This window comes from Chionomys nivalis, chromosome 1 (genome assembly GCF_950005125.1).
Source record: "Chionomys nivalis chromosome 1, mChiNiv1.1, whole genome shotgun sequence".
Lineage (NCBI taxonomy): Eukaryota > Metazoa > Chordata > Mammalia > Rodentia > Cricetidae > Chionomys > Chionomys nivalis.
The window spans coordinates 49,540,986-49,568,024 of NC_080086.1; the positions used below are offsets into that span (position 1 = coordinate 49,540,986).

Genomic DNA, 27,039 nt, shown 5'->3' on the forward strand with positions numbered 1-27,039 from the left:
ACATCGACTTATTATTCAGTGGCTAGACATCAGATATATTCTTATTTAGGAAAAACATAAATAATTTAAAATGCTCAGTAGCTAAGTTAGCCACAAGGAAGACTCCTTAAAAGAAGAAAATGAGCTCCTTGGAAAGGAGCTCCAAGGCAGGGCACTTCCTGGACTGACTATGCGCATGCCCCGAGTTTGAACCCCAATATCACATAAAAAGTTTACTCAGGCCACAAATTCAGTAGTGGAGGACACTGGGAAGGAATAAGTGGGGATTTTGCAGTTGAGGAAACTCCTAAGACAAGTTTAAAAACTCCCAAGGACACTGTCTGAGGTGCCTGTTAGAGTCCAGACTAGCCATGTAGGTTCAAGTGGTTACTGCAAAGGAACTCAGATCTATGTAGGTGTAGTCTAAGGGTGTGTGTGTGTGTGTGTCTGTGTGTCTGTCTATATGTCTGTGTGTGTCTGTCTATAGTCTGTGTGTGTCTGTATGTCTATCTATATGTCCGTGTGTCTGTGTCTGTCTATATGTCTGTGTATCTCTCTGTGTGTATGTGTAACTTTGCAGGGTAGTGCCATTCACAGCAGCATGATCTTTAAACACCATTTGTTCATCAAGGTACATATTTTTTCTTAACAGCCATAACGCCTACATTTTAGAGAAGTCGCCTTCTACTCCTTGCACCCTGAAGCAGATCATACATTTAAAATAAATTAAGGCACATAGAAGTTTCCTGAATTAAAAAAAATTATCCAGCCTAAGCCAGGACCTGAAACCTTTACCTCTCTCCCCCACTGTGTGGTTTATCATCACCTCTTGATTCAGTGGAATCAAAGTTTTAATTAGTTTGACAACAGAGGTATGATATTTTATAAAATGGAACCAGTGCCCCTGTATTTAATTAAATGATCCCTATAAAAGTTGGACTTTAGCCAGGGGCACAATTTATAGCAGTTCCACTTTAAAACTGCATTAGCATTTTACGCTGGGGTTATTTCCATGTGTCAAAGAAATAGAGGTGATTGTGATAGGCTCTAGAAACCAAATGACTCCCCATACGTAGATATTTTCTAGGTTCAAGAGGCTAGGACAGGTCTTTTATTTGTGTTACGTTTCCGTTGCAGCAAACGCTGAAAGCTGCAAACCTAGGTTCCTGGGTTTTGTTTTTAACTTTTTTTATTCACTTTGTCTGTGTGGTACTGCAGGAACATGCTTGCCATGGCACAGGTGTGGAGGTCAGAGGGTAGTGTTCAGGGTCGGTTGTCACTTTCCACCTTGTTGATCAGGATCGCCTCGCTCGCTCCTGCTGCTATGCTGGATACTTCAGGCAAGCAAGTCGTGCCTCCACCTCCACTCTGACCATAGGGGTCCTTGAATTACATACGCACGGTACCACACGTGGCTTTTTGAGTTTTTATTTTAAAAAAACATGGGTACTGGGGATCAAACTTGGGCCACGAGACTTGCACACCTGGCGTTTTTACATGCTGAGCCACCTCTCTGGCTCACTCCTGGATGTTGAGATAACACTGTGTGACCGCAGTAGGCAGTAGTATTTCTTGTGACAGTCTGTGTGTTGGGGAAGCAATTGTCCTAAGTCTCTGGGATATGTGGTCTCCAGAGCTAAATCAAACCATCCCTGGATTGTCTTACTGAAACGCCATCTGTCATGCAGTCTTCTGGCCGTTTCTGAAGTGGTTACTATGTACTGTTGTTTTATGCTCCCTAAGAAACATGTCCAGTGGCATTCAGACAACCAAAAGACAAATAACCCCCGCCAATACAAGTTGACTGAGCAGATAACTAAAGATAGATGGGTGTCAGTGAACTTCAGCCCCCAATGGACCATTCACCAATTTTGTATTGTTGTCATGACAAACTATAGAAATGACAGCCACAAGTACATCCTTATAAGAGCAATAGCTTTACCCAGGCTTCCTCAGAGCCAGGAAGGAATCCTTCTGTGCACTCAGCCTGTCTATCTCTTGTCACAGGAGAACTTACGCTGAAGGATCTCTTTAAGGTTCCTTAGTGTCATGTCATATTTTCAGTGCTGCTATTTGCCCGGAGACTCAGTGATTGGATTTTTTCCATAATTGTCCCTCATTCCTTGGGGGTGTGGGGGTGGGAGAACCATCCAGAGCCTTAGGTGAATAACTTAGGCATTTAATTTATAATAAAGATAAACTTTGCAATCAGCATTTCTTGTTCCAAAACATTCCATTTACTTGGTTTTAGAGCTGCATAAAGTGTTTTAAAGGCAATCTGCTCAATTGGGCGAGTTAATGATATTTAATTTGACTGGGCCAAACGTCACTGGGTGTGCGTCCCATCCCTAATCGCAGCCATCATCAGCACCGTTGTGTGTAATGTAGATGCCATGCTAATCCTGAGAATAAAGGTTGTCATTCTCGGTTGGCTGCCAGCATGCACCAGAGTCATCACCTCGCTAAGTCTCTCAGCGATGTGATTGCAAGATGACAGAGTAATAAGTGTTATGTGCACGAGGTAATTCAAAACAAATTTGGCTGGAAAAACAGATCGTCTAGGATAGTAAACTCCCGCCTTGTCTCGTCGTCTGTTAAAGGAATGTAATGATCCTGAAAATACCTTGTCAAGAAGCTTGCATGGCAGGGGTCAAGTCCTCTGAAATTTATCTGTTGCCGCCCCCACTCCTCACCCCTGAGAATCCCAAGCTGAAGCTTGAAATGATTTATGCATATATTGTTAGTTTAGGAACACAAGATGGGCAGGAAGCTAGAAGCCTTTCAGTAAACAAATGCCTCTCGAGGCAACCTCCCCAGGCTGAAGCCCGATGATTGTGGTTTGTGGATGTTTTCTCCTGGGAAAGGGACTATTGTGGTATTAGACTGACCTTCAGCACTGGTGTCTTAATACATTTTTACATCGGCATGTTACACTATTATGTATATTGTCTTAAACTTCATAATAATCCAAAGGATCATCACATTGTAATTAAATCTTCCTCCAATAAGAAAAATAGATCCCAAACTCTCAGCTAGGATGCCACTGCTGGCCTGACCTCACAGTTATATCTCTGGTCATCCAGAGATGTAAGAGAAGAATCACTGGGCTCTTGTAGGTGTGAACTTGAACTGTGTTTTGTGGGAAATCACAGGGCACTTTAGAATACTGCACCGTTAGGCACTGATGTCAGACATCCCTTTCAGTGAAAGCCAGCCTTACACAATAGTGACATTTCATGTTTCATGGAAAGATATGCATTTCTCAGACAGTTCTGGACCACTCTCTTTCTCTATAGCTGAGTAGAAGAGATGTGAAGGGTGCCCCCACAGTTAAATTCAGAACACCCCACATTGAGTCCATCAAGATATGGGGAATTCTTAGTTTAGACTGAACTGCACAGGCCCTTCATGTAGCCCTTTTGGGGTGTTGTGTGAATGTTCATGTGGTGGTTCCAGCACAGGTTTATGGAATTTATGTAAGTAAGCCTTCTCGCCGTTGTTCTGTAGCAATAAGCTGCTGGAGATGCAGCCCTTAAGTACATGTGTCCACAGAGACTTTCTATGTAGATAGAAGACCATCCTAAGAAAGCACTGGAAAATGCTTATGTCTACTTTTACAGTATGCCCGTGCATATTATACCTGTTATGTTTAATATAAACATGTTTATGTTTTGGGACTATAGAAATTTAAGATCCGAATCAAACGCCTTAAAATCTAGGGACTATATCAGCAGAATGGATTGCTGTCCCTATTTTTCCTCTCTACCATGGTCCACATATTAAGTTGGCCTCACCTGTTAGTTCTCCACATGGTCCTAGGAGGCCACCACAGGCAGAATGGCTTCCCTAAAATCCAAGAAGGGCCGTCCCTATTTCACATCTATTTAAAAAAATAAAACAACCTCAAGCTTCCTGGCAGATTCCTCCTCTAAATCTCAGGCCTCTCCATCATTAGACAGAAAGTACAAAACCACTATCGTAGACTAAGACCAGTCAGTCAGAACACATAGCTCAGATGCCCCTGTGATGGTAAACTCCTGATCAGATGGGAAGGGAGACCAGTGTGAATTCCCTTAGCAGAGGATACACAGAAGAAGTGATGGAAGGGTGACCAGTCTGCCTGCTGCATTAGTTCAGATATTTAAGTATGTGCATATATGTGTGTGTGTGTGTGTGTGTGCATTAGTCCTAAGATCTAAGAGAGTGTGTGTGCATTAGCTCTAAGATCTAAGAGAGTGTGTGTGCATTAGTTCTAAGATCTAAGAGATTGTGTGTGTATAAGTCCTAAGATCTAAGTGTGTGTGTGTGTGTGTGTGTGTGTGTGTGCACGTGCGTGTATGCACACAAAAAGAAGAGTCTCCTGTGAAGAATCTCTTTACATCTGGGAGACTCTGCAGTCTAAGTTCCTTCTCTTCCTACTCCACTTCATTGTGTACTTCTTTTTCCTGTCTAACTTTGTTCTTTTATAAACTATAGCATTGCTGTGTTAAGAAAACTCCCTTTGGTAAATGGTCTGCTGTTCATATGTAACATCATATATTATACAGATCCCATTCAAAATTAGTATAAGTCAGGAAATATCCCAGGAGGAGTGTGTTCCTGCCAGGGGAGGACATCAGCTGTATTATTCTGTCACTTATTCCCTTGAGACAGGGTCTCTCAGGGGTTCATCTGTGTTAACTGTGTGGCATTAGTATTCATAGTACCATTTGGAAAGCCTTGGATCCTGTGTCTTAACTCAGCCAGGAACTGCCCATGGTTTCACATGAGGCATCCTGGGGACTATAGCAGAGAGAGAGAGAGAGAGAGAGACAGAGAGAGAGAGAGGAGAGAGAGAGCTCTACCCTTTCAGCTCCCTAGAACAGTGAGTTGATAGTAGGCATTCAGTAAAAAGAAGCATTGGAGCTGTAGGAGCAGCAACATGCTGTACAAATTGAAAAACTGAGCAGCTATCATTGGCTAGCACTTGGTCATTGGAACTCTTTCTTCCTTTATAGTGTATCTACCTCTAGCCTATATATGCTATTTGTTTGACATTTGCTGTGGACTTTTTAAGGAAAATGAAGACTTGACACAAACTGGAAAGACTACACACCATGAAAACAAAACAACATAATTAATTTTTAGTTAGTTATCATTCCCTGATGCAGGCTTGGAGCCCGAGGCTGCTCTTTTTTTCCATGGGGAAGATTAGCAAGTGCTGAAATTGCATTAAAGACATTCTGGGTGGAGGCCAAGGCATCCTTGCTTTGTGCTTTATTGTTTAATGCCAGATCTGAACCCCTCCACTCCTACTCATTGGAGAGAACTGAAGTTCTCAGGTACCCCCAACATTCTCCTTCCACTTGGCTCATTATACCTAGAAGCCCTCAAGACACTAACAGATCTCTCCAGCTTCTGCTTTATGATAATCTTCCCATTCTAAATATGTCTCGATAGGTCAACGGCAAAGACTTATCCCGAGCAACTCATGACCAGGCCGTGGAAGCTTTCAAGACAGCCAAGGAGCCCATCGTGGTACAGGTGTTGAGAAGGACACCTCGAACCAAAATGTTCACGCCTGCCTCAGAGTCGCAGCTGGTAGACACAGGCACCCAAACTGACATTACCTTCGAGCACATCATGGCCCTGACAAAGATGTCTTCTCCCAGCCCACCTGTACTGGATCCCTACCTGCTGCCTGAAGAGTAAGTATCCTGGCCATGACTTGCTAACTTGCTGCAGTGGCCAAAGACGCTGGGAAAATTGGCTTCGTCCTTTCCATGGAGAGCAAGAAATGAATGTATCTTATAATTTTCCTCCAAGTTGCCTGTGTTTAACTTTATTGTTTATAGAGGCAATAAATCGAGTCCTGCTCAAAACTGCTCTGACATATTAATGACTTTATTATAACCCTGGAGCAGAGTTATTCAAATTATATTCTAAGAACAAAATTACTTACAACTGTTGTAAAAGTTGTGTCGGAACAAAATTTAATCACTGCAAAGGGTAATTTGAAGATTTTCTAGTTACCACTGGAGGGAATGCTGATAGTCATTTTAAATAGACAGCAATGTAAGCTGCTGAGTATAGGAAGCGCCCTGGAGGTTATGCACTCTGCTTCCTTGGGTGTCATTTCAACCCTGCATCCATGCACAAAACCCAGACCTACCCCATACAAATAATTGCTGCCATGTGCCAACTACATAGTAGTTGTGATCAAATAGACATCAGTAATACCTTTCTCCATAACTCTACCTTCTACAGAAAGCACGAAGCAGTTCGGAGACTTCAGGTCATGTAGATTTGCTGCCCAAACTAATGTCTACTGTGGAGTCGGGGTCAGCCTATTTTTGTTTTGTTTTGTTTTGTTTTGTTTTGTTTTGTTTTTTCTGTACTGTGTTAAGATGCAGATGTAAGTCATACCTGTCTCATAGGATTAAATAAGAATAATGTGTGCCTCATCATCGGGTAAGCCTTCAATTAAGTGGAGGCAGTGACTGGTAATTCAGGAACAAGTCAAGAGTGAGAAAGCTACCGACACCACTGGCTGAAAGATGTCCAGCCAAATGTACCTTTTCCCCCATGTAACCATGCACTCTGAGGGCACAGGTTGTTTAGTTGACACAGGTACACCTGCCTTTTCCCATCTCAACCCCATCGGGGTTCAGGTAATTGTCTGGATGCATTTTTTCAAAGGCATTTTCTGCTCTTGCAGGGAAGCCTCTGAGCCATACCTGTTGGATTTCCGCTAGTCATCCAGTAGCTGGAGCATACACACATCTCCCGTGGTTCTGTCAGTTCGCAGACAAAGGCTTGCCTTTCATCTCATGAGTTTAGTGGTTAGCTGTCATCCGCAACTGGGGCTAATTCCCCAGTTGACAAGAGTGAATTCTGGTGCAGCTGACAGCATGAAAAGGGAGAAGACAGGACCTTCATGTAACCCTCACCATTCGCACAGTGTACAAGCTTGCAAAGAACTGTCACCTCCCTTCTTTGCCTGGAGAGAGAGGTTCAGCAGACTGAGGTCCTGCTCATTGCTCCTTTATTTACCTAGACAGCATTGGTTCTTAACTTTCCTAATGCTGTGACCCCCTTAATATAGTTCCTCATGTTGTGGTGCCCCCAAACCATAAAATTATTTCACTGCTACTTCATAACTGTAATTTTCCTACTGTTATGATTTCTAATGTAAATATCTGATTGCAGAATATCCAATATGTAACCCCCAAAGGGGTCACAACCCACAGGTTGAGAACCACTGCTGTAGACATTGGGTGTTGTAGACTAAGGACATGATCAGCGCTCCCTAGTTCAGCATATTGCAGTGACTCTGGTGGGAAGGCAGGGCGACCCATCTCATCTCTCAGCCATGACACTGTGGTGTCCAGCTGAGCCTGGGAAGCATCTGGCCCTTTCCCCGAGCATGGCCTTAAAACCAGTTACTTGACACTACAGGCCAGACTTGTGCTTGTGTTATTGATGGGCCCTTTAAGACTCTCAGATGTTGAACTGTCAGAATGACAGGCTTTGTAGAAGCCAAACCCCTAATTTCCTCTTAAGTCTAACTAACATGACATGACTTATCCCCTTGAGGGAACTTGAGAAATGTCACAAAGTCCAGAGGTCAAACAACAGCAAGACTACATGTTGGGGTTGAGCTGGGGGGCTGGAGGGAGGTATTGGGTTGATGACTGAAAGCCCAGAACTTCCAACAGGATCCTCAGGTCTAAAAGCCCCTTAAGTGCAGGCAGTATATATTGCCTGATTGGTCTGGAAACAGACGGCCTGCCCTTCCACCCATGTCTGACCTATTGTTTCAAAACTAAGTGGCTGCCAGGGACTATCAGAGCCCCCTTGATTGCTACCTGACCTGTAAAAATGTGCAGCTTTGGGTCCCCAGCCAAAAGCAATTTTATGTGCATCTGGTGTGCAATTCAAAGCCCCTCCAGAGCCACTGGCCAAATGTGCTTTAATTCCCATCACTGTTGTTCCTGGAGGTTCCATTAGCACCATTTCTAGGAGATGCCGGGTTCAAACTGTGTGTTACATGTGTTGTACTAAAAACATGAGTGTTCTTGGCTTTCAAGTAGGATTAGGGATGTATACACACACTTACACACGTACCCATGAGTACTGGCGCCTGCAAGGAGGTGTAACATCACACACATGTGCACACAGCTGTGGCGGCAAATATATTTCTCACTGGGGGAACCAATGCAAAACAACTGAAATCCACCATCCCAGCAAATGGCTCAGCAGTTTCCATCGCGGCCCTTGAAACTGGTCTCAGAGACCAGCATACATCTGATGTTGCTCACATTTGAGCTTTTGCCATCAAGATTAAAAGGAAACAGTGGACCTCTCTTCAATCTAGAGACCAGTTGGATGTACTCAGGGTGAAGCGATGATGGCAGGCTAGGGGAGAGACTCTGGAAATAACAAGGTATACACTAATCTGCACCTTCGCATTTCCAGAGGAAGATAGTCTTCACCAAAGTAATGGGTTCCTTGGTTCTTTTGTTTTGAGTTTCTAGACCTTTTACGGCTCTGATGGAGGCAGCAGACTCTCCTGTCTGTATGAGCTTACATACGGTTTCAAATTAGTACCGGGAAGGAAATGTTGAGAGCCACACCTGAAAGGAGAGGGATCCGGAGGGGCTCCTGTACTAACAATGGCTGGGGACAAGAAAACAGATAGTTATCAAAGAATCAGGGTCTTGACAACCTTCTGTCTCTCTGCAGGCACCCCTCATCCCATGAATACTATGATCCGAATGACTACATGGGGGACATCCATCAGGACATGGACAGGGAAGAGCTGGAGCTAGAGGTAGGAACCATTGCTGCTTCTCGTTCTTAGGGAATCTCCATTAGACTCATAAAAAGCTAGCGTTCTCTGCAAGTGTAAATGTGGTTTATGGATAATAATGAAATTATCAAAATCTGAACCTCTTAGTAACTCCCCACCACCACCACTTTTAAAAGCACAGCTCAGCTTCTTCCTCCTTCTATTAATTCAGGACAAAATCTAACAGTCAGGGCCCCAGGGCACACTGTCAAAAGGGGATCTTAGGGACTGGGAAGGTGGCTCAGTGTTAAAGTGCTTGCTGTATAAGTTTGGGTACTTGAGTTTGGATCCCCAACACCTACATAAAGGCCAGGTATGGTGACATGTGTCTGTAGCCCTAAAACTGGAAGATGCAGAATCATGGCGATCCTGGAGGCTCCCTGGTCAGGAAGCTTAGCTGAATCAGTGAGCTCAGGGTTCAGCAAAGAAACTCTTTCTCAAAATATAAAGTGGAAAACAACAGAAGAAGGCGTGTGACACATATATGGCCCAACATGTGCATACACAGGCAAGTCTCACACACAAACCTACATGAAACCTGCACACACTGCAAATATTGCATGCCCTCTCACCTTGCTGTTGTTCACATGATCATCACTCTTTATTTTTTTTTGTTTTGTTTTTTGAGGTTATAATGTAATCACATCATCTTCTCTTTCCTATTTCTCCTTACTCTCTTTCAAATGGCCTCTTTCTTCATTAATTGTTGTTGCTGTTGTTGTTGTTGTGTGTGTGTGTGTGTTCCTAAATGCATAAATACAACCTGCTTGATCTGCAGCATGTTACTTGTAGGTGTGTTTTCAAGGCTGACCCGTGGTATTGGATAACAAATCAGTCAGCTCTTCTCTAAGGAAGGCATCTCCAACTCTCTACGTTCCTTACTTGACCGTAGTTCTCATGTAGGGTTGAAGCCTCAAGGTTCTTTCCTCCATCCACTTTAGCATCTCTGTTGTTATTGTCCTTGTTCAGTTCCTTTTCTGGCAGTCATATTAGTGAGACTTTATGAGTTAAGCTTCTGAAGTTGCTAGGAAGCTCAGTCTCACAGCCAACTCCCTGCATCTTCGGCTCTCACAATTTTTCCATCCCCTTTTCCACAATAACCCTTTAGTGTTAGGTGCAGGGTTTGTATTGTAAATGCATCCCTTGAGACTAGACTATACGACTCTGCACTTTCATTGGTTATGGTTTTCTGTAATGGGCTCTGTCTGTTGCAAAGAGAAGTTCCCTTGATTAGGAGTAAGGACTGCACTTATCTGTGGACGTAAGGACAAATATTTAGAATATAGTCAGGATATATAATAAACCAGGGATTATACTAGTTGAATAACATAGCAATTGTAGGTTCTCCTCAGAGTCCATGATTCCACTCGCACTGAGTAGTTAGCCTGGTTTCCAGTACCAGCATAGTTTCCCTCTTGTTGAATGAGTGTTGAGTCCAATTAAAGAGATGTTGGTTACAGCCAAGGTGTGCTTGTCACTACTGTACCCTGAGGGTTATTGGGTTATCAGGCCATGCTTGTTGTTGGATCACCACTTTTTACTCAAGAACAATACTCAACAATAAGGTGATAAATAGGATGGCTGAATGCAGCCACCTCCCAACAAAAAGGAGCTGCTCCCAGATGCTACTGCTTGACATTTCCTAAAATGCTCTTGACAACATCACAAAAATCCACAGCTTTCCCCAAGTATTATAGTGGACAGAGAGTCTAGATGTATACAGTGTCCATTGTCCTATGTTGAGTTTTAAAATACTTAGACACCAAGTAGTCAACCAAATTCTACTTCTCACATTTTCTTTAGGAAAAAATGGAAAAAATAGAAGATTAAATTTTTTTATTTGTTTCTTTACACTTTTGGGAAATCATTGTGTTGAATTTCAACATGTTTTCTAAAATTTCAAAGCTTACATGGGAACTAATTTTGTAGAGCAGGGTCAAGATAGCAGACAATACTGTCAGGTAAGCCCTTTGACCCCATGTGAAAGTCAGCCAGAGGAAATCTGTCCATTTACATTGCATCTACTCTCCTGGCCCCTGCTGTGTAATCCAGACTGCCCTGCTAAAGAAGGGATACTATTTAGCAGTGATGGCTTGTTTCACAGTAGCAGCAGCTTGAAAGCCTAGGACAGCTGTCTCTAGGTAGGAGAGCTACCTAGTTCTTACTGCAGAACAGGGTGAAAGTCAATAACGTATAGAACCTGCCAATAAAAAGAATGCTCACTGACAGCTAGGTCTGGGCACATCTTAGTATTTGTCCCTGAAAAACATGAGTTATGAGACAGTGCTTAAGTGATGAAGACTACCATGAGCAAAAACCACAGGTGGAGCAGCCTTCTCAGCTGCTGTGGACCAGCAGGACCTAGGGCCACCACCACTCAAAGGAACTACAGTCTCATATAATGTACCTTTCACTTTGAGAAAAGCAGCTAAGCTACTTCATGAAATGGTGATAGCAGCAATGTAATGAAAGCTACAGGGCCCGGTTTGGATAAGGAGTCTGTATGTTGGAGGCTTGGTCTCCATAATGGCCATGTGAAGAACTAGGCAAACCTTTAAGGGGCTGGGCCTGGTGGGTGGTAATTAGGCCATGGGGGCTTTGCTTTAAAGGGACTAAAGACAGTCTGGGGGGGGTGCATCTGTTTCCATAGGAGAGGGTTGTTACAAAGTAGAGCCCCCCCACCCAGGCTGTGGACTCTTGCTTCCTTCTGTGTCATGTGTTCTCTCCCTCTCATGGTTCTGCCATGGTGCCCTCTGCCATGCTGTGATAGAGCCCAGCAGATGCCAGCAGCATGCTTTTGCACCTCCCAAACCATAAGGTACAAGAAGAAGACCTCTGTTCTGAATAAAGTCCTTAGCCCCAGGTGTTCTCTTACAGCCTACGAGATAGGAAAACATTCTGGGTCTCACTGGGGTTCACTGGAGAACAATGGCTGGACCTCTAATCTGTGGCCAGGGTGTATCTGTAGAAGCTTACTTGTCAGTTTAAGGGGTCAATAAACAACCCCCTGCTCAGACCTGAATTTACTACAGCAGACCTCGTTTTCAGAAAGATACGCAAGCACCATCTCTGTTCCTCCTAAGACTTCTTAGACCTGCTGGCAGTGTCTCTGCTAGGTCCCCACCTGGCTTGTTCCAGGTGTAGGATCTGATATCAGAGAGATCAGGTTTGTCTTCCAAGTGGAAAGCCCATTCGCAATGTAATGCTCATCACCCAAGTTGAATGAGATAAAAGAACAACCGGTCCATGCCTGTTATGTGTGAGGAAAATATATACGAGTGTGTGGGATGTTATCAAAGCCAATGCAGAGGGGAAAACAGATGTTCTTGCTTCTAAAGTACACAAAATGATCATATTTAGGTAAGTGTCAAATCCCTGTTATTGTGAAATTGCTTAGCGTTAAAGGGCTTATTCCCAAGTATACCCCAGAGGTGAGCAGCCGAATAATTACCCCTGAATTTTCAGGTACTGAACACCTGCTCCAGGTCTTCCTGTAGGCAATTAAAAAAGAAAATAGATGTCTGATGAAGCTTTTTCCCCCATACTCTATTGTTTTAATTTCCCCTGTGATTCTGCAGTAGCATCCTACCCAGTGTGGGAAACTGCTGTCACCTGTATTGTTTTGACGATGTCCTTAAGAGACCGGGAAGGAAAGGCCAGCTACGGGTTTGATGGGGGAGGGAGGATGTCTGAATGATTCTGACTTCTCAGAATAGCGGGAAGTAGACCAGAAGGGAATTGGGATGGTCCTGGGGGTACCATAGGAGGCTGTAACCAATCTAGAATTTTCTCATTAAAGCTGTGAAACAAAAGGTGGGCGCTCATTTAAGGAACCTGGCGTGCCCTGTTCATTCCCAGATGGTGTCTGGAGTAGCCTGTGTCCAATATTTTGGCACCTAAATCTTTATTGAAGGGAGGGATGAATAGTTTGATGTGAGGTCTTCAGGAAAACCGTGATCTTGTTAGAGACATCTCTGCATCTTATGAAACACCATGAATATATATAGGAACAGTTTAGATAACTGTCAGCAGCCTGGTCCAGGAACATGGAGAATTATAAAGAAGTGACTGGGCTTCTCAGAAGGGCATAAAGCATTTGAGTTAGGTTTAGGGTATTTTCCAATTTAATTTGCAGAGGATGAAACAAAGACCTTGAGTCATGAGGGTGGTGTGGCCCTCTTAATACTGTTAATTGGAATACCATGTAAGTTTCATCTGAAATGTCAGACTCAGCCACTCATTTTTATCAAATAGTCCATCTAGACCAGTATGCAACAGGATACCAGAGATGGGGCTGGTGTAATCCAGCTAATGCTGATGCATTATTCATATCTGTTTGATTAATGGTCTTCTTTGAAATCCTATCTCCGTCATCTCAACAGCTGTGTATTGATAACCCCTATGCCTTCAGCTTTGAGCCCAATGAGGCTAGGCTACCTCAGAAGCAGAAGTAAAGGTTGAAAACTGACCAGCTGCCCAGTAACTTTGAGGATGTTTGACTTTCACCAAGTCTCATTTACCAAGAGTCAAGCGGCTGAAAAGTTTGTTCAAGAGAACTTGACATGTTTGTTGGTGGCCAAGCCAAGCTTATGTTTTCATTAAATCTTTCTTCTGCCTTAAAATCTCAAGGTTGTTTAATTTAATCAAGAACATACCACGCCTTCATGGCAAGGCTGGGTGCTGCTGACATTGTATATTCCATTATTTAGCTATGAATGCCTTCCTGTCATCTTCAAGTCAAGGTAAAACAGGAATCTACGCAGATCCAAAGACAGTGGGAATCTTATTCTTCTTTTTCTCAAGATCATCAAAAACCTGTTAAGGTCACTCTGGCTTAGCCACAGCCTCTTCTCTGGATTGGAGATCCATTCTGGAGAAATAGCAGTTGAGGTTAAACTGTGTCTGTGAAGGTAATTTTACCATAGGCTTTGTCTAGAGTTTCTAAGAGTGTCCAGATAAAGTGAGGATTATAGCCCAACCCATGAGATTTAACACCAATGCCAAGCATATTCCTAAATTCCAGATGCTCTTGTTTATTCCTTGCCATGGATGTTGCTAGCACTGGCTCATCCACTACCACAAATCAACAAGAATATCTTCAACAAGAATAATGCTACCATTCTTGTACTTAAAGATCAAGTTGTAAAGTCTTGTTTCATAGGCAACTAAGGTGGGCGTGGAAGAGAGAATTTAGACGTCAAGGCAAGTATTTAGATGATCTGTGTCTCATGCTGGAGCCACGTGGACCACATATCTATGGGAAAGAAGGAGGGTGGCCTTTACAACCTTTCAGTGATAGTTGCCACACTGAGAATGGGTCTGTCTCCATGAAAATCTGTCCCGGGAGGATTGGTAGAGGGGCTCAAAGGCTGAGTACAGTGTTAATCTCTACCTCAGTCTGCTGTTGGGAAGGACCCTGTGTTCTAAAACTACTCCTAACTGGGAGCAACTGTTGTAAGCGAACCTTATTCTCTACTATGCAAACTGTGAAACAGCGGCTATTGTAGCATCTATTTCAGGCTGAGCACCCCTGTATCCCAGATGCTTGGGACAAAGAATGCCTCAGATTTTGAAATATTTACATGTAAACAATGGGGTAAAGATGCTAGGAAACAGGTCTAAACATAAAGCTCATTTGTATTTCATATAGAGCATATATATAAAGTTCAAAGGTAATTTTAGGACAATATTTGTAACCCACTTGTATTTCAATCATGAACAAACCCATAGGGTCAGATGTGAAGTCTTCCGTGTGGCCACATTATGTCAGGGTTCAACTCAAGAACTTTGCAATGTTGCTGCATTTCAGGGAAAGTAGAGCCAACCCTAACTTATTCACTGAAAGTCAGGTTAATGGCAACACATCAAGTGTTTGAGTACACATGCATGAGTGGGCTTTGAGTTAATGATCAGGGACTCTGATGAAAATACTGTAAATTTTTTTCAGGTATTTTCTGAGTATGTGCACTCCTGTGTAGAAGTCAGAGGTCAGCTTCTGGTGTTTTCTCTAGAACAACTTAATTTTTTTTAAGGAAGTCGCTCCTTCAGCTAGACTAGCTAGCCAGCAAGCTTTCAGGTCCACCTATCTCTGCCACCCCGGTGCTATATGGTTTAAAACACACCCAGCCACACACCCAGCTTTTAGTTGGTGTTGGGCTCTGAACGCAGGTCCTCATTCTTCCCTAGCAAGCACTTTGCCCACTGGGCCATCTCTTCAGCACTTTCAAGATATCTTCCATTGCAGGGTGAAATTCTGTGCTAAAAATTTCCCCCTGCTTATGAAACGTTGAGCATACAAATTTATAAAGACAATAAAAAGCAAAATCACACTAGCAATAATATGAACTAAAATCTCTTAGTTTAATACTCCACTAATTTTGCCAATTAAAACTCGGCCCGAAAGTAAAGAGGTGCTTTTCAGGATAGGTATTTATCAAAACCATGTGCTAAAGACTTGATATTAGATACTGACATATTTGGTACCAGGAGAGAGAAAGAGAATCCTTTTCTGTGTAGTAGAGGACCAACTATCCTTTTTCTTTTTTTCTACCCAAAAACCACTAATCCACCACATAGTTCCTATCTGTGATGTGATTTCCAAAGATCTTTCCGGTCTCATATGCCATTCAGAGCATGTGTCACAGAGTCATGCCTGGGTGTGATCAAAGCTGTGAAGCCTCGCTGCTGGTCTGTGACTGACCGATGCAGCGGTATTTAACTCATCCTGCGGGGAGCTGGCCTACACCACCTTCTGATAAACAGCCATGCCTTTGGTTATCAGGAAATGTTAGAGAACTTTCTACACACCTCCCTCAACTTCTATGAGGTCTTCATTGTGATCATGAAGCATAGTTCAAGGAGGGTTGGAATAAAGCACACCAGGACTGTGGCATATTCACTAGTTTAAGAGACTGTCATCTTGGAAGTCATACAGAATCCTACTGGAAGAGGAATTTCTACATCGGTTATGGCTCTCTTTGTCTCCCTCCAGTTTTCCATATGGTCTTGCTTTCTGTTCAACCTGTTCCAGAACCAAATGGGTCCTGCAAGTAAGAGCCTCAGTGACAGAACTCTGGACTGTCCAAGAAAGACTATCCCTTTAGCACAGTCTCAGTCAGAACACAACCCAATGAGGCTACCTGAGAGGTGTTTGAAACACAGATGTGTGATGTGTCACTTACATTGGTGGGGTAACAACTAGTTATTCCAAAGGGTCTGGAGATTACCGTCATGATGAAATACACCCCTTAAAATCAGCCTAACTCACATACTCACAGTTGAGGGAGGAAATTTTCATCTGATACAACTAAAGCATCAGAAATTAAGAGTTTCGTTTAATGAGAATTTACCATATTGTTAGAGCTATCATTAGGAAGTCACTGAATTAATTAACATATCAGTGATGAGAAAATAAGCTCACAGCATCTTATTAAGGAGGGCTGTTCTGCACAAACAGCTTGTTGTAACCACTGGTTACTTGTTGTGACCCAAACACAACTATTAAACTGCCACTCAGGCCCAGTGCTGGGAGCCTCCTCTCTCTGTCCCCCATGTGCTAGTGAGCAAATAAAGGCTTAGGCAAATCAACAAGCCCATGATAAAGCCTCTAGCTGAAGGTAGACTAGGGATTTGTGTGTGTGTGTGTGTGTGTGTGTGTGTGTGTGTGTGTGTGTGCATGTGTGTATGCCTTCATAACTATTTTATTTTATATGAGACAGATCAGCCAGGGAGAAGTCCATTGGAGCAGGGCATTGCCCACCTAAACCCAAAGTGAAGCTCCTCACGCTGGCCTATGGAGTGTCACCTGTTCCGGCCCAGCCCCACGTCCACATACACCTTGCTTCTTTCTTCCCCATTTATAAGACTTTGACCACACTGGCCCAGAGTCTTTATATGCCCTGTTCTTCTGCTTTGAAGGTACCAGTGATGTTAGCCACCTTGTCTTTCACGAGGGAAGGCTGTCTCCACCAAGACTGCCGTGCCCTTCCCACATGCCAGGAAGGGCCTCTAGAGATACCACTTGCAAGTGGCTCTGTCAGAGTAGCCTGAAGACCTCATCTCAGAGCCCTTCCCCCCTCCTAGTTATACAGGAAAAACCATAGAAAAATCGGACCAAAGAGTTAGCTGGACAACTTATGAGCAGGTAGTCCCTCAAACTGACCCAGAGCTTGCGGCTGCACAAACCCCACGTGAGTCACTGGCAGAGTGAGTAGGCTTGTAAACACTCGCAGAGAACCTGAAGCATCCTCCCGGAACTCCCAAGACCTTCACAGTTCTGACTTTATCCCAAAGTGCAGACTAGTTGGCACAAACAATAACGATGCCTGTCATCGTGTGTCCCCGTGTTGGGTTCAGTTTGCTTTTTATCTCATTTAATTTGCAGGAACAGTGGCTGAAACTAATTTTCGACTGTAAATATCACAGCTGTTGTGGAAGGCATTAATTGCACACTATCACGTTACCCTGCTTTCTTGGATCAATTTATGCGTAATCTGTTTGCGAGTTCTGCGCCTGTGCATATTAAGGGCGCAGCATGAGATAATCTAACCCAACCTGCTGGAAACATTTGTACCAAAGTGGCTGGAGTGTTCAGAGTGGGGAAATATTATTGTTTGTGGCAGACATTGAAAGAATGCTTTTTAAAAGCCCTACCCCTGAGGTCTTGACGCTGACTGAAATATGGGTAATTTTTCTTGGGGAGGATCAATAAAATAACTATTTTCAAAATGACTTTATATTGACTGAGAGGTCAGAAATGCCCAGGGCATTGATCCCATGTCCATAATCACTTTTTGTTCAGTAAGTTAACTGGCTCTGCACAGTTGAATGCAAAGAAATCCAGTTCATCATTTAAACCAAATATTTTCAAAGCATTTGACATGCTCCCAGCTCTCCTCACCTGCTGGAGTCTCACAGAGAAGGTTTTCTTTGTCTAGGAAGTGGGCCTCTACAGGATGAACAGCCAGGACAAGCTGGGCCTCACCGTATGCTACCGGACGGATGATGAAGATGACATTGGGATTTATATAAGTGAGGTACGGATGCGAAGGTTTGAAAATTAGCCTCTCAAAATCAAAAGGATTGGGTTTTTGCTTTTGCTTTTTGTTTTGGTTTGGTTTTTGTATTTGTTGACACACCCTAGACCTAGCTCCTCAAGAATATCTTCAGAAAGATACAGCACACATGCCCCTCTTTATCACACTTCATGGAGTCCCATCTTTATGCAGAGGTTAAGTTCTAATGTTGGTACATAAGGCAAAATTACCCTTGAGAAGCTGCAAACCAACCATAAAATGGAGTCGTTTACATGGTCTGTGTGCTCACCCCCGAGGGAAGAGCAGCCTCCCATTTCCCAACTCCAATGCAATGGCAGGCAGAATGGCTTATATATTTTAAAGTCTCTCTCCCGCCTCCCTTTCATAGTATACACAGTTGAGTTCATATATATTGCACATAACTTAATGTGGACTTATCAAAGTACATAAATGGAAGATGCAGTGATCTTTCTAGAAGAGAATAGAGAAATTGATTTCAGTGTGAATACTTTCCTATGCATGCATTCTTCCTTGTAATTGCAGAAACACAATTTTCTAAAGAAATTAAATCTGTCTCCATGGGCTGAGCCAAGAGCTGTGTCTGCCATAGACTCCACAGTCAACTCATTGGCTAAGCACCACCTACCAAGCTTTGCGTGTCACATCAGCATGTTTTAGGGCATCCTTGCCATCCTCAGTCCCACTTGCCCCAACTACACATTTCACTTTTAAAGCTGTCTTCCAATATTTAATAGCAAAGATTTAGTGTAAAATCACCAGAGTAGGCAAAGTACGGCTGCTGGATGCTATACCTGAGGGTGCTGCCCTTTCACCTACTCCATGCCACTGACTTGCTTCTAATTACTCTGTGTCCCACAAGAGTCACCTTTGCCTCTTCACCAGCTCAGGTCTGCAGCTCTGAGACCAGTCCTCTGCCACAGTACTATCAGGCAGGGTTCTGAGAGGCCCTGGGACAGTCATGGAACAGATTAGTCCATTTCTCCCTGCGCACCATGCTAAGTCCCACATGTAAATCCATGTAACACAGAAAGGCAGGGATGGGCGTGACGGTATGTCAAAGAGTGCTTGTGTTCACGCTCAGGTGTCCACTGTGTTTTTCAGATTGACCCCAACAGCATTGCAGCCAAGGATGGCCGCATCCGTGAAGGAGACCGCATCATCCAGGTATGTTCCCTTGCTGCGGGTGCATGTCTTCAGCACACAACTGAGTTCCCGGAGTAGCCTGAAGTTGGAAATACAGGAGAGGCTTAAGGACAGGCATCGGGAATTCAGCTATGCCCTGACACCAACCCTGTGTGGTTTGTGAATGAGACTAATGGCCAATCACATGCAAAGAGCAGTGAGAACAGATCCAGCGGTCCCATATTTTGAATCAAATACCTCTGAGAAGTCTAAGCTTTCAAAATTCAACATCTACTTGTCCTGTGAACTCAGGTCTAAGGGTGACATCTACCTTGAATCCTGTTGTTTCATGTAGGCAAAATTAGACGGCTTACTTCTTTCTCTCAGCTATAATCTTTTTTTGGCGGGGGGGGGGGAGTGGGAGGAGGTTCATGTACCAGGTTGATATCAAACTCACTACGTAAAGATGACCCTAAACTTCTTATCCTCCTGCCTCCAGCTCTTGCATACCCCATTTAACGTGGTGCTGGGGATGGAACTCGGGGCTTCATTCATGCTAAGCAAGCGTTCTATCCTCTGAGCTACATATGTGGCCCCATAGTTCTTTGTGGGGGTCACGGAGCCTTGGCTTTATTGTGTCCCACAGGCTTTGCTTTCTACCTCTTCATATTTATAGTCTACTAATTTCTTTTTCTCATATCATATGCCACTTCATACAAGGTTTCCTTCCCCACTCTGTGTTCTGTTCTCCAGCCTTTACCCAGAGCCTTGACAGCTGAGTTTCCCTAGGAAAGAGACCCAGACCTCAAACACCCGAGGGCCCTAGTCCTCAGTTTTCTCTGAACCATTACAGTTGAGAACAGGAAATGGAAGCAGTGCGAGGTGCCCTAGGGAAAGACTGCCCGGGCTGCAGACATACCCTCCCTGTATTCACTGTGTAGTCAAACTGGGTAATGACAACCAGTCATGTCTCAGCTTTGCCGCCTCTTGGTTCTTTGACATAAAGTGGCAAAGTCAGATGAAGGGCTCAGTTTCCAGGTCAGTAGGACTGCCATGGTATCCCTGGAGGAATATCAGCCCAGGAACTAAAATTTGCAGAATTCAAAGTTGCTGAGACATGCAAGCAGACAACCTTGTTGTTGTCAGTGTGAAGGTGAGAGAGGCATTCCCGCTTGACTCCCCGTACAGCCCGTTAAACAGGACACGTGCAGTCCCTGTGTATAGCCATTCCCTTCTCTGCTGTCTACGCCTCACGATTCCAGCAGCAATCCTGCTGTTTTTCTGTCCTGTTCTAAGTAGGAAATGTCTGTCTTCTATTTCTTATCTATCCTCCTGCCCGAGTGAGATTCTAGGGCTCAGAATTTAGGTGTGTCCTGAGCAGCAGGGGTTTTTCTGGATCATTTGGCGCCTCCAGCTAAGCAAGGCCTGTCTTTCCTAAAATTGGCGTTCTGGAAAAGCGACATGGAATCTCCATGTTATGACTGTGCATGGTGGCAGCTGCAGTTCTGAAGCTCCCACTCCACCCAGTCATGTCCCTCTCTACCTGTCCCCGCCTGTCCTCGTGCCTTCTAGATTAATGGGATAGAAGTACAGAACCGTGAAGAGGCTGTGGCTCTCCTAACCAGTGAAGAAAACAAGAACTTCTCGTTGCTGATTGCAAGGCCTGAACTCCAGGTAAGTCGATGTCCTATGAAAAAAATTGGTGGATTTCTGTAGGCAAAGTCGCACTGCCAAACCTTGCAGAGCAATGTCAGAGTATCGCATCTGAGCTTAAAGGTGTTTGCCACCTGGAAGGTAGCTGAGCTCGCTGTGATTTGGGTTCCAGCCAAAGGTTTAACCACCTTGCTGGGACCCATCACAGTCTGACTAATGAAGGAATCATGGCAGGATTTACAGATGCCCCTTCCAGCCTGGAGCTAAGCCCCACTGATTAGCACAGGGAAATCAAAATGAAAGGAATTGAGTCTTTCAAAGAGTAACTAAAGGCATTAACCAGTAAGTCTGAATACAAAGTAGCCAGGCAAGGAGGGGTATTGGAAGCTTCCTCAGTGTGGTGTAGGCTTAGGGGTCTCCAGCTGAGAAGGAAGTTATATTCAAGAGGATAAAGCAGAGGTTCTCACTCAACCTGTGGGTTGCTACGCCTTTGGAAGTTGCTTATCAGATATTTACCTTACAATCATGACAGTAGCAAAATTACAGTTATGAAATAGCAATGAAATAATTTTATGGTTGGGGGGGGTCACCACAGCATGAGGAACTGTATTAAAGGGTCACAGCATTAGGAAGGTTGAGAACCACTGCTGTAGAGTACCTGCATTTGGTGACTCCTGGAGAGAGCCCTACAGTGCCTCTTTCTGAATGCAATGTCCCTCCTTGAAAGAAAGCTCTTCCATGGTATATTAACCCAGTTACTTTTCTCCCTGCTGTGGCAAAACGCCTGTCCAAAGCAACTTCAGGCAGGAAGGGCTTATTTTGACTCATTTTAAGGGGATGGGCCAGCCTGGTGGGGAAGGCCAAGTGGGGTATGAAGCGGCTCTCTTCAGGGTATTCAACCATGAAGCAGAGGGGTGGATCAGTTTGCGTTCTTCCGTTCCGTGACCTCCCACGTGTGTTGGCCATCCTTCTCCTAGCTGGACGAGGGCTGGATGGATGACGACAGGAACGACTTTCTGGATGACTTGCACATGGACATGCTTGAGGAGCAGCATCACCAGGCAATGCAGTTCACAGCCAGTGTGCTCCAGCAGGTAAAACCTCGGGCAGCCCCATACCACCGCCGCCCAGGAGCGCTCGCACCCTCCATCATGGCGAAGGCCATCAGAAAAGCCCTAAGAGCTTTTCTGCTTGAGCATGAAGGGAATGCCAGCAGATGGGTGCCCTCACCAACCTCTTCCCTGGAAATCACGACATAGTTCCCGACTCCCCACTCAAGCTCCCAAGTGCTGGGATTGCAGGCACGTGCCACCTCGCCTAGATTATGAAGCTTATATAGCTGAAAAAAAAGCAAACAAACAAAGCGGAGATATTGATGCCACTAGTCTGGTGCTCCCCAGGAAAACATAGGCATCGGTGTTTACTGAGATCAGAGAAAATTAAGTCATGCCTTTGAAAGTAAAGCAATTCTGTGATTAACCTGAGCTGCTCAGAGCCCTGCAGCTCCCTCCTGTGCCACTGTCAGAGTCCTAATTACCCACTTGTTGAGTCTCTTAGGAGTGCTTATGCATTCTTCCTATGTACTGGTTCCTTTGTGAGTTAGTTGTTGGGATAACATTATCTACCCCATTTTATATATTGAAAAAATGAGAATTAGGGACCTGCCCAGATGCATAGAGTTAGGGCTGGCCATTTCCTGTGCCCCAGGCCACTGAAATGCTGCACGTCAATCTTAGGAAATTAGAACTCCATTCAAAACTCCTGTTCTACACATAAAGGTCATACAGGTTACCTGTCCCCCTCCCCCAGAGTTCCGTCCCCATAAACCCATTATTCTTGTCATTTTCCTCTGATACAGAAGAAGCATGAGGAAGATGGTGGAACCACAGACACAGCCACCATCTTATCCAACCAGCACGAGAAAGACAGCGGTGTGGGGCGGACAGATGAGAGCACCCGCAACGATGAGAGCTCAGAACAGGAGAACAACGGTGAAGACGCCACGGCGTCCTCCAACCCGCTGGCGGGCCAGAGGAAGCTGACCTGTAGCCAGGACACCCTAGGCAGTGGCGACCTGCCTTTCAGCAATGAATCGTTCATCTCTGCAGATTGTACCGATGTGGACTACCTGGGCATCCCAGTAGATGAGTGTGAGCGTTTTCGCGAGCTGCTGGAGCTCAAGTGTCAGGTGCAGAGCAGCAGTCCCTACAGCCTGTACTACCCCAGCAGCCCACTGGACACTGCTGGCAAGAGCGACCCTGAAAGTGTGGACAAGGAGCTGGAGCTACTCAACGAGGAGCTGCGCAGCATCGAGCTGGAGTGCCTGAGCATCGTGCGTGCGCACAAGATGCAGCAGCTTAAGGAACAGTACCGCGAGTCCTGGATGCTGCACCACAGTGGCTTCCGCAACTACAACACCAGCGTGGATGTGCGCCGCCATGAGCTGTCGGACATCACCGAGCTGCCCGAGAAGTCAGACAAGGATAGCTCGAGCGCCTACAACACTGGGGAGAGCTGCCGCAGTACCCCACTCACCCTGGAGATCTCCCCAGACAACTCCCTGCGAAGGATGGCCGAGGGAAGTAGCGAAGGGGCCACGGCCAACATCGAAGCCTACAGGCCGTCCCCCAAGAATCTGCTGGCCATCACTGAGGATCCTGAAGTAAGCACCCCAAACTACAGCCCCAGCTCCAAAGAGGTGGACCCCAGCCAGGCCTTGGAGAGCAAAGAGCGCCGAGTTAGCGATGGCAGCAGGAGCCCCACTGCCAGCCCAAAACTGGGCAGTGCCTACCTGCCCTCATACCACCACTCCCCATACAAGCACGCCCACATCCCAGCGCATGCCCAGCACTACCAGAGCTACATGCACCTGATCCAGCAGAAGTCGGCAGTGGAGTATGCGCAAAGCCAGATGAGCCTGGTGAGCATGTGCAAGGACTTGAACTCCTCTAACTCGTCGGAACCCAGGATGGAGTGGAAAGTGAAGATCCGCAGCGACGGGACGCGCTACATCACCAAAAGGCCGGTGCGTGACCGGCTACTGCGGGAGCGTGCACTTAAGATCCGCGAGGAACGCAGCGGCCTGACCACAGATGATGACGCCATGAGTGAGATGAAGATGGGGCGCTACTGGAGCAAGGAAGAGCGCAAACAGCATCTGGTGAAGGCCAAGGAGCAGAGGCGGAGGCGCGAGTTTATGATACAGAGCAGGCTGGATTGTCTGAAGGAGCAGCAGGCGGCTGACGACAGGAAGGAGATGAACATCCTGGAACTGAGCCACAAAAAGATGATGAAGAAGAGGAACAAAAAGATCTTTGACAATTGGATGACCATCCAAGAACTCTTAACCCATGGCACAAAATCGCCAGACGGCACTAGGGTATACAATTCCTTCCTGTCGGTGACTACTGTTTAACTCTCACTGTGTACAGACGAGAGACCACTACCGTTGGGGTAGACATCCCTGCCTCGTTCAATGCGGCAAGTTTTTGTATATATAAGCCCGGCCATCATGTTGATAGTCTAAATTTGCCACTCCTACAACTTTGGGTGTCCTGGCTCTGTTTTCAGTGAAGGGAAGATACACCCTTCCTCTCTTAGAAGGCAATATTAACAAGCAGCTTTTTTTCAAATAGCAATGGTAATTTTTTACTTGTTAACCTTTTTCATAAAGTGTTTAAATTTCCAGAAGATCTTTTATTAAGCATACTTTCACAGAATAATTTGTTTAAACTATATTCATATAAAAGAAGGTTAAACACGCTTTTTTTCTGCCTAAAACACAAAATGCAACTGCCAACTATGTATTTTTAATGGGACCCTATTTTGTAATGTCACTTCGCTGAAATGTCTTTCATACAAGACACCAGTCATTCATACATCTTATATCAGTTGTGGTTTTAATGCGAACCTGCCAAAGCCTGGTTGGTGATTTCATGCACACACACACACGCGCACACACACACACACAGACACATACACACAACCAAACTAGCAACGTTTCCAGTCAGGATATCCATTTATGACATTTTTCTGGTTAAGGTTCCCAAGGAGAGTGTCAAGGTTTTAACAGAAAGCAAAATTTACTGCAGCTTTATGGACGCTTAAAGCATGTTTGCAAATATTGCTGCCTGTTGGAAGAATTTGCATGTACAGGGAAGTTGTGGACGGAGACAGTTTGTGGAGTTTTAAGTGCTCATCGTTGTAGACTTTCGCTTTGTAGATTGGACGAGACAGACTTAACCAAGCAAGTTCACAGAATCATGATTAGTTACAAACATCAAGTAAAATGAAGTTAAAATAAATTATTATTTTCTATTTGATATGTTTGGCACACGTGCTTATTTTACGGTGTTAATCTCAATTCCTTCTTAGTTGCCTCGCTGCTTCTTGAGTCTTTCAAGCCACGTGATTCCTTCATCCAGCCTAGAGCCAGATGACAGATGTAAAAGGTCTTGTGGCAAAGAGTATGGAATAAAATATACTCTATATTCCTGGACCTTGACAACCTGCCTCCCAGGATGCTTCCACCTAGCTCAATATCCTACAAACAGGAAAGCTTGTGGGCAAGCGTCTCAGCCAGGATCGTGTTTACAAGGCTTGGTATTTTCCTCAAACACTACTCTCTGCCCATTCTGGAAATCATCTGATCCAACTTTCCATCTCTGAGACGTACCTGTCCACTGGGCAATAGTTTGGCTGTATAGCAAAGGTCATTAAAGCAGATGGGCTTGGAAAGAGGTTTCTTTTAGGCTATTGTGACTGTCAAGGTCCTGAGTAAAGGACTTGCTACCAATGTCCCCTAACTACAGTGTTTATACCAATTTCTGCTATATGCCCTCTGAAAAATGAAAATCAAGATAAGATTAGGAAGGGCATCATTTTATTTGCCATCCCACCAGCCATCTGGTTCACTCCTGTTTTAACTGAAGTAGTGATTGTAATTGCAAAGTGTTTTAGGCATCTCTGACTGATTTAAACACACAGACCCTGTTAGAGCCCAAATCCCCTCCTTTGGGGCTAGAATCTTAGAACTAATTACTGGTTACACTTGTGTGGCCAGTCTTTCTCTGTCCTACCAGCCAACTCCCAAATAATAACACAGAGACTTATTATTAATTATGAAAGTTTGGCCTATAGTATAGTCTTGTTCCTAACTAGCTCTTACATGTTAACCCATATTTTAAAATCTACATTCTACCACATGGCTTTTTACCTTTCTTCCAATCTGTACCTTCAACTTGTTCTGCATCTCGCTGGTGTCTCCTCTGCTCCTAGAGCCTTCCTCCTCTTCCTTTTTCTTCCCAGAAATCCCACCTATACCTCCTGTCTACCCATTCAGCTTTTTATTACACCAATCACAGCAACATACCTTCACACGGTGTGTAACTATCCCACAACACACTTGTAATGAAATAATTCAATGAAAATAAAACACTGAGCTAATGGTTCCTCACCAGTGAACTATCCGGTTGCTGCCTCTTCTAGAACCAGGCGTTGCTCAGATAATAGCTTCTGCTACATAATTCTAATCAGCTCTAGAAGGTGAATCAAGTTTTGCAAAGTGCACTGTGGAGACACAAAGTCCCAACCGTCCCCAAGTGCAGTTTTAACGTAGTGACATCCACAGCTCCCCAGCTGCCTTGTAGCCCTAGCATTCTGATGGCCCATCTTCTAGTAAATATTTCACAGAACCCAAACACCTGTCTGATATGTTTCAAATTGCTATAAAGTACAGAAAGGCATCCAAGCGACTATTATTTAGAGAATAGCTTTCCTCTCATTAAAGAGCTGCATGCATGGCACATGAACAAAGAGACTACTTCAGATGGAACCTGGGTAGTCACAGCGTATCAAAGGCAAATAGGGGTACTTCTCATCTGGATTTATGGAATACCTCCACATGTAGGGTTTAGCCTGCACACTTAGTAAGAACACCTTAAAGTTGCCATACTAGATTTCCAACTGCACGTCGTGCTTGAACCTAGATACTCTGCAGTCTGCAATTCCTCTCAGATAACAACTGGGCTAAAATAGAAAAAGCATGATAGTGTCGATCAGAAAGAAATAGGAGACTGAGAGATACAAGGTAGCTCATTAATAGCCAAGCGCGAATTCCGTACTCAGCACCTGGCCCACATCTCTTAGTGGCTCGTACTCAGGGACAAGTAGTAAAGCATGTGAACAGTCAACTTCCATGTATCCATCCTGCGCTCTCAACCAAGAACTGCAAGCATTTCATTAACTGATGCCCCAGAGTCAGTCCAAGCTGGGAAAACATGAATCTAACATTTCTTATGTGAGCTTGTGCTCCCAAAGGACTCACAGTTCAAGCCTTTCTGAGCTGGTGGGAAAATCCAGGGGTGTCTCGGGGTAAGACTGCAAACACTTTACAACTTC

At 44.6% G+C, this 27,039-nt stretch overlaps 1 protein-coding gene across 1 annotated transcript in view; it reads left to right on the forward strand.

The window, feature by feature from the left end:
• The window catches only part of Pdzrn3 (PDZ domain containing ring finger 3), a 228,772-nt gene extending 203,810 nt beyond the window's left edge, over nt 1-24,962 (forward strand). Inside the window, exons 4-10 of the mRNA XM_057768199.1 lie at nt 5,419-5,666; nt 8,704-8,791; nt 17,746-17,844; nt 18,967-19,029; nt 20,560-20,661; nt 21,618-21,734; nt 22,499-24,962. Of these exons, the coding sequence (XP_057624182.1) occupies nt 5,419-5,666; nt 8,704-8,791; nt 17,746-17,844; nt 18,967-19,029; nt 20,560-20,661; nt 21,618-21,734; nt 22,499-24,055 (2,274 nt within the window). The 3' untranslated portion in view covers nt 24,056-24,962. The remainder of the gene's footprint in view (nt 1-5,418; nt 5,667-8,703; nt 8,792-17,745; nt 17,845-18,966; nt 19,030-20,559; nt 20,662-21,617; nt 21,735-22,498) is intronic.
• The last annotated feature ends 2,077 nt before the right edge of the window (nt 24,963-27,039 follow it).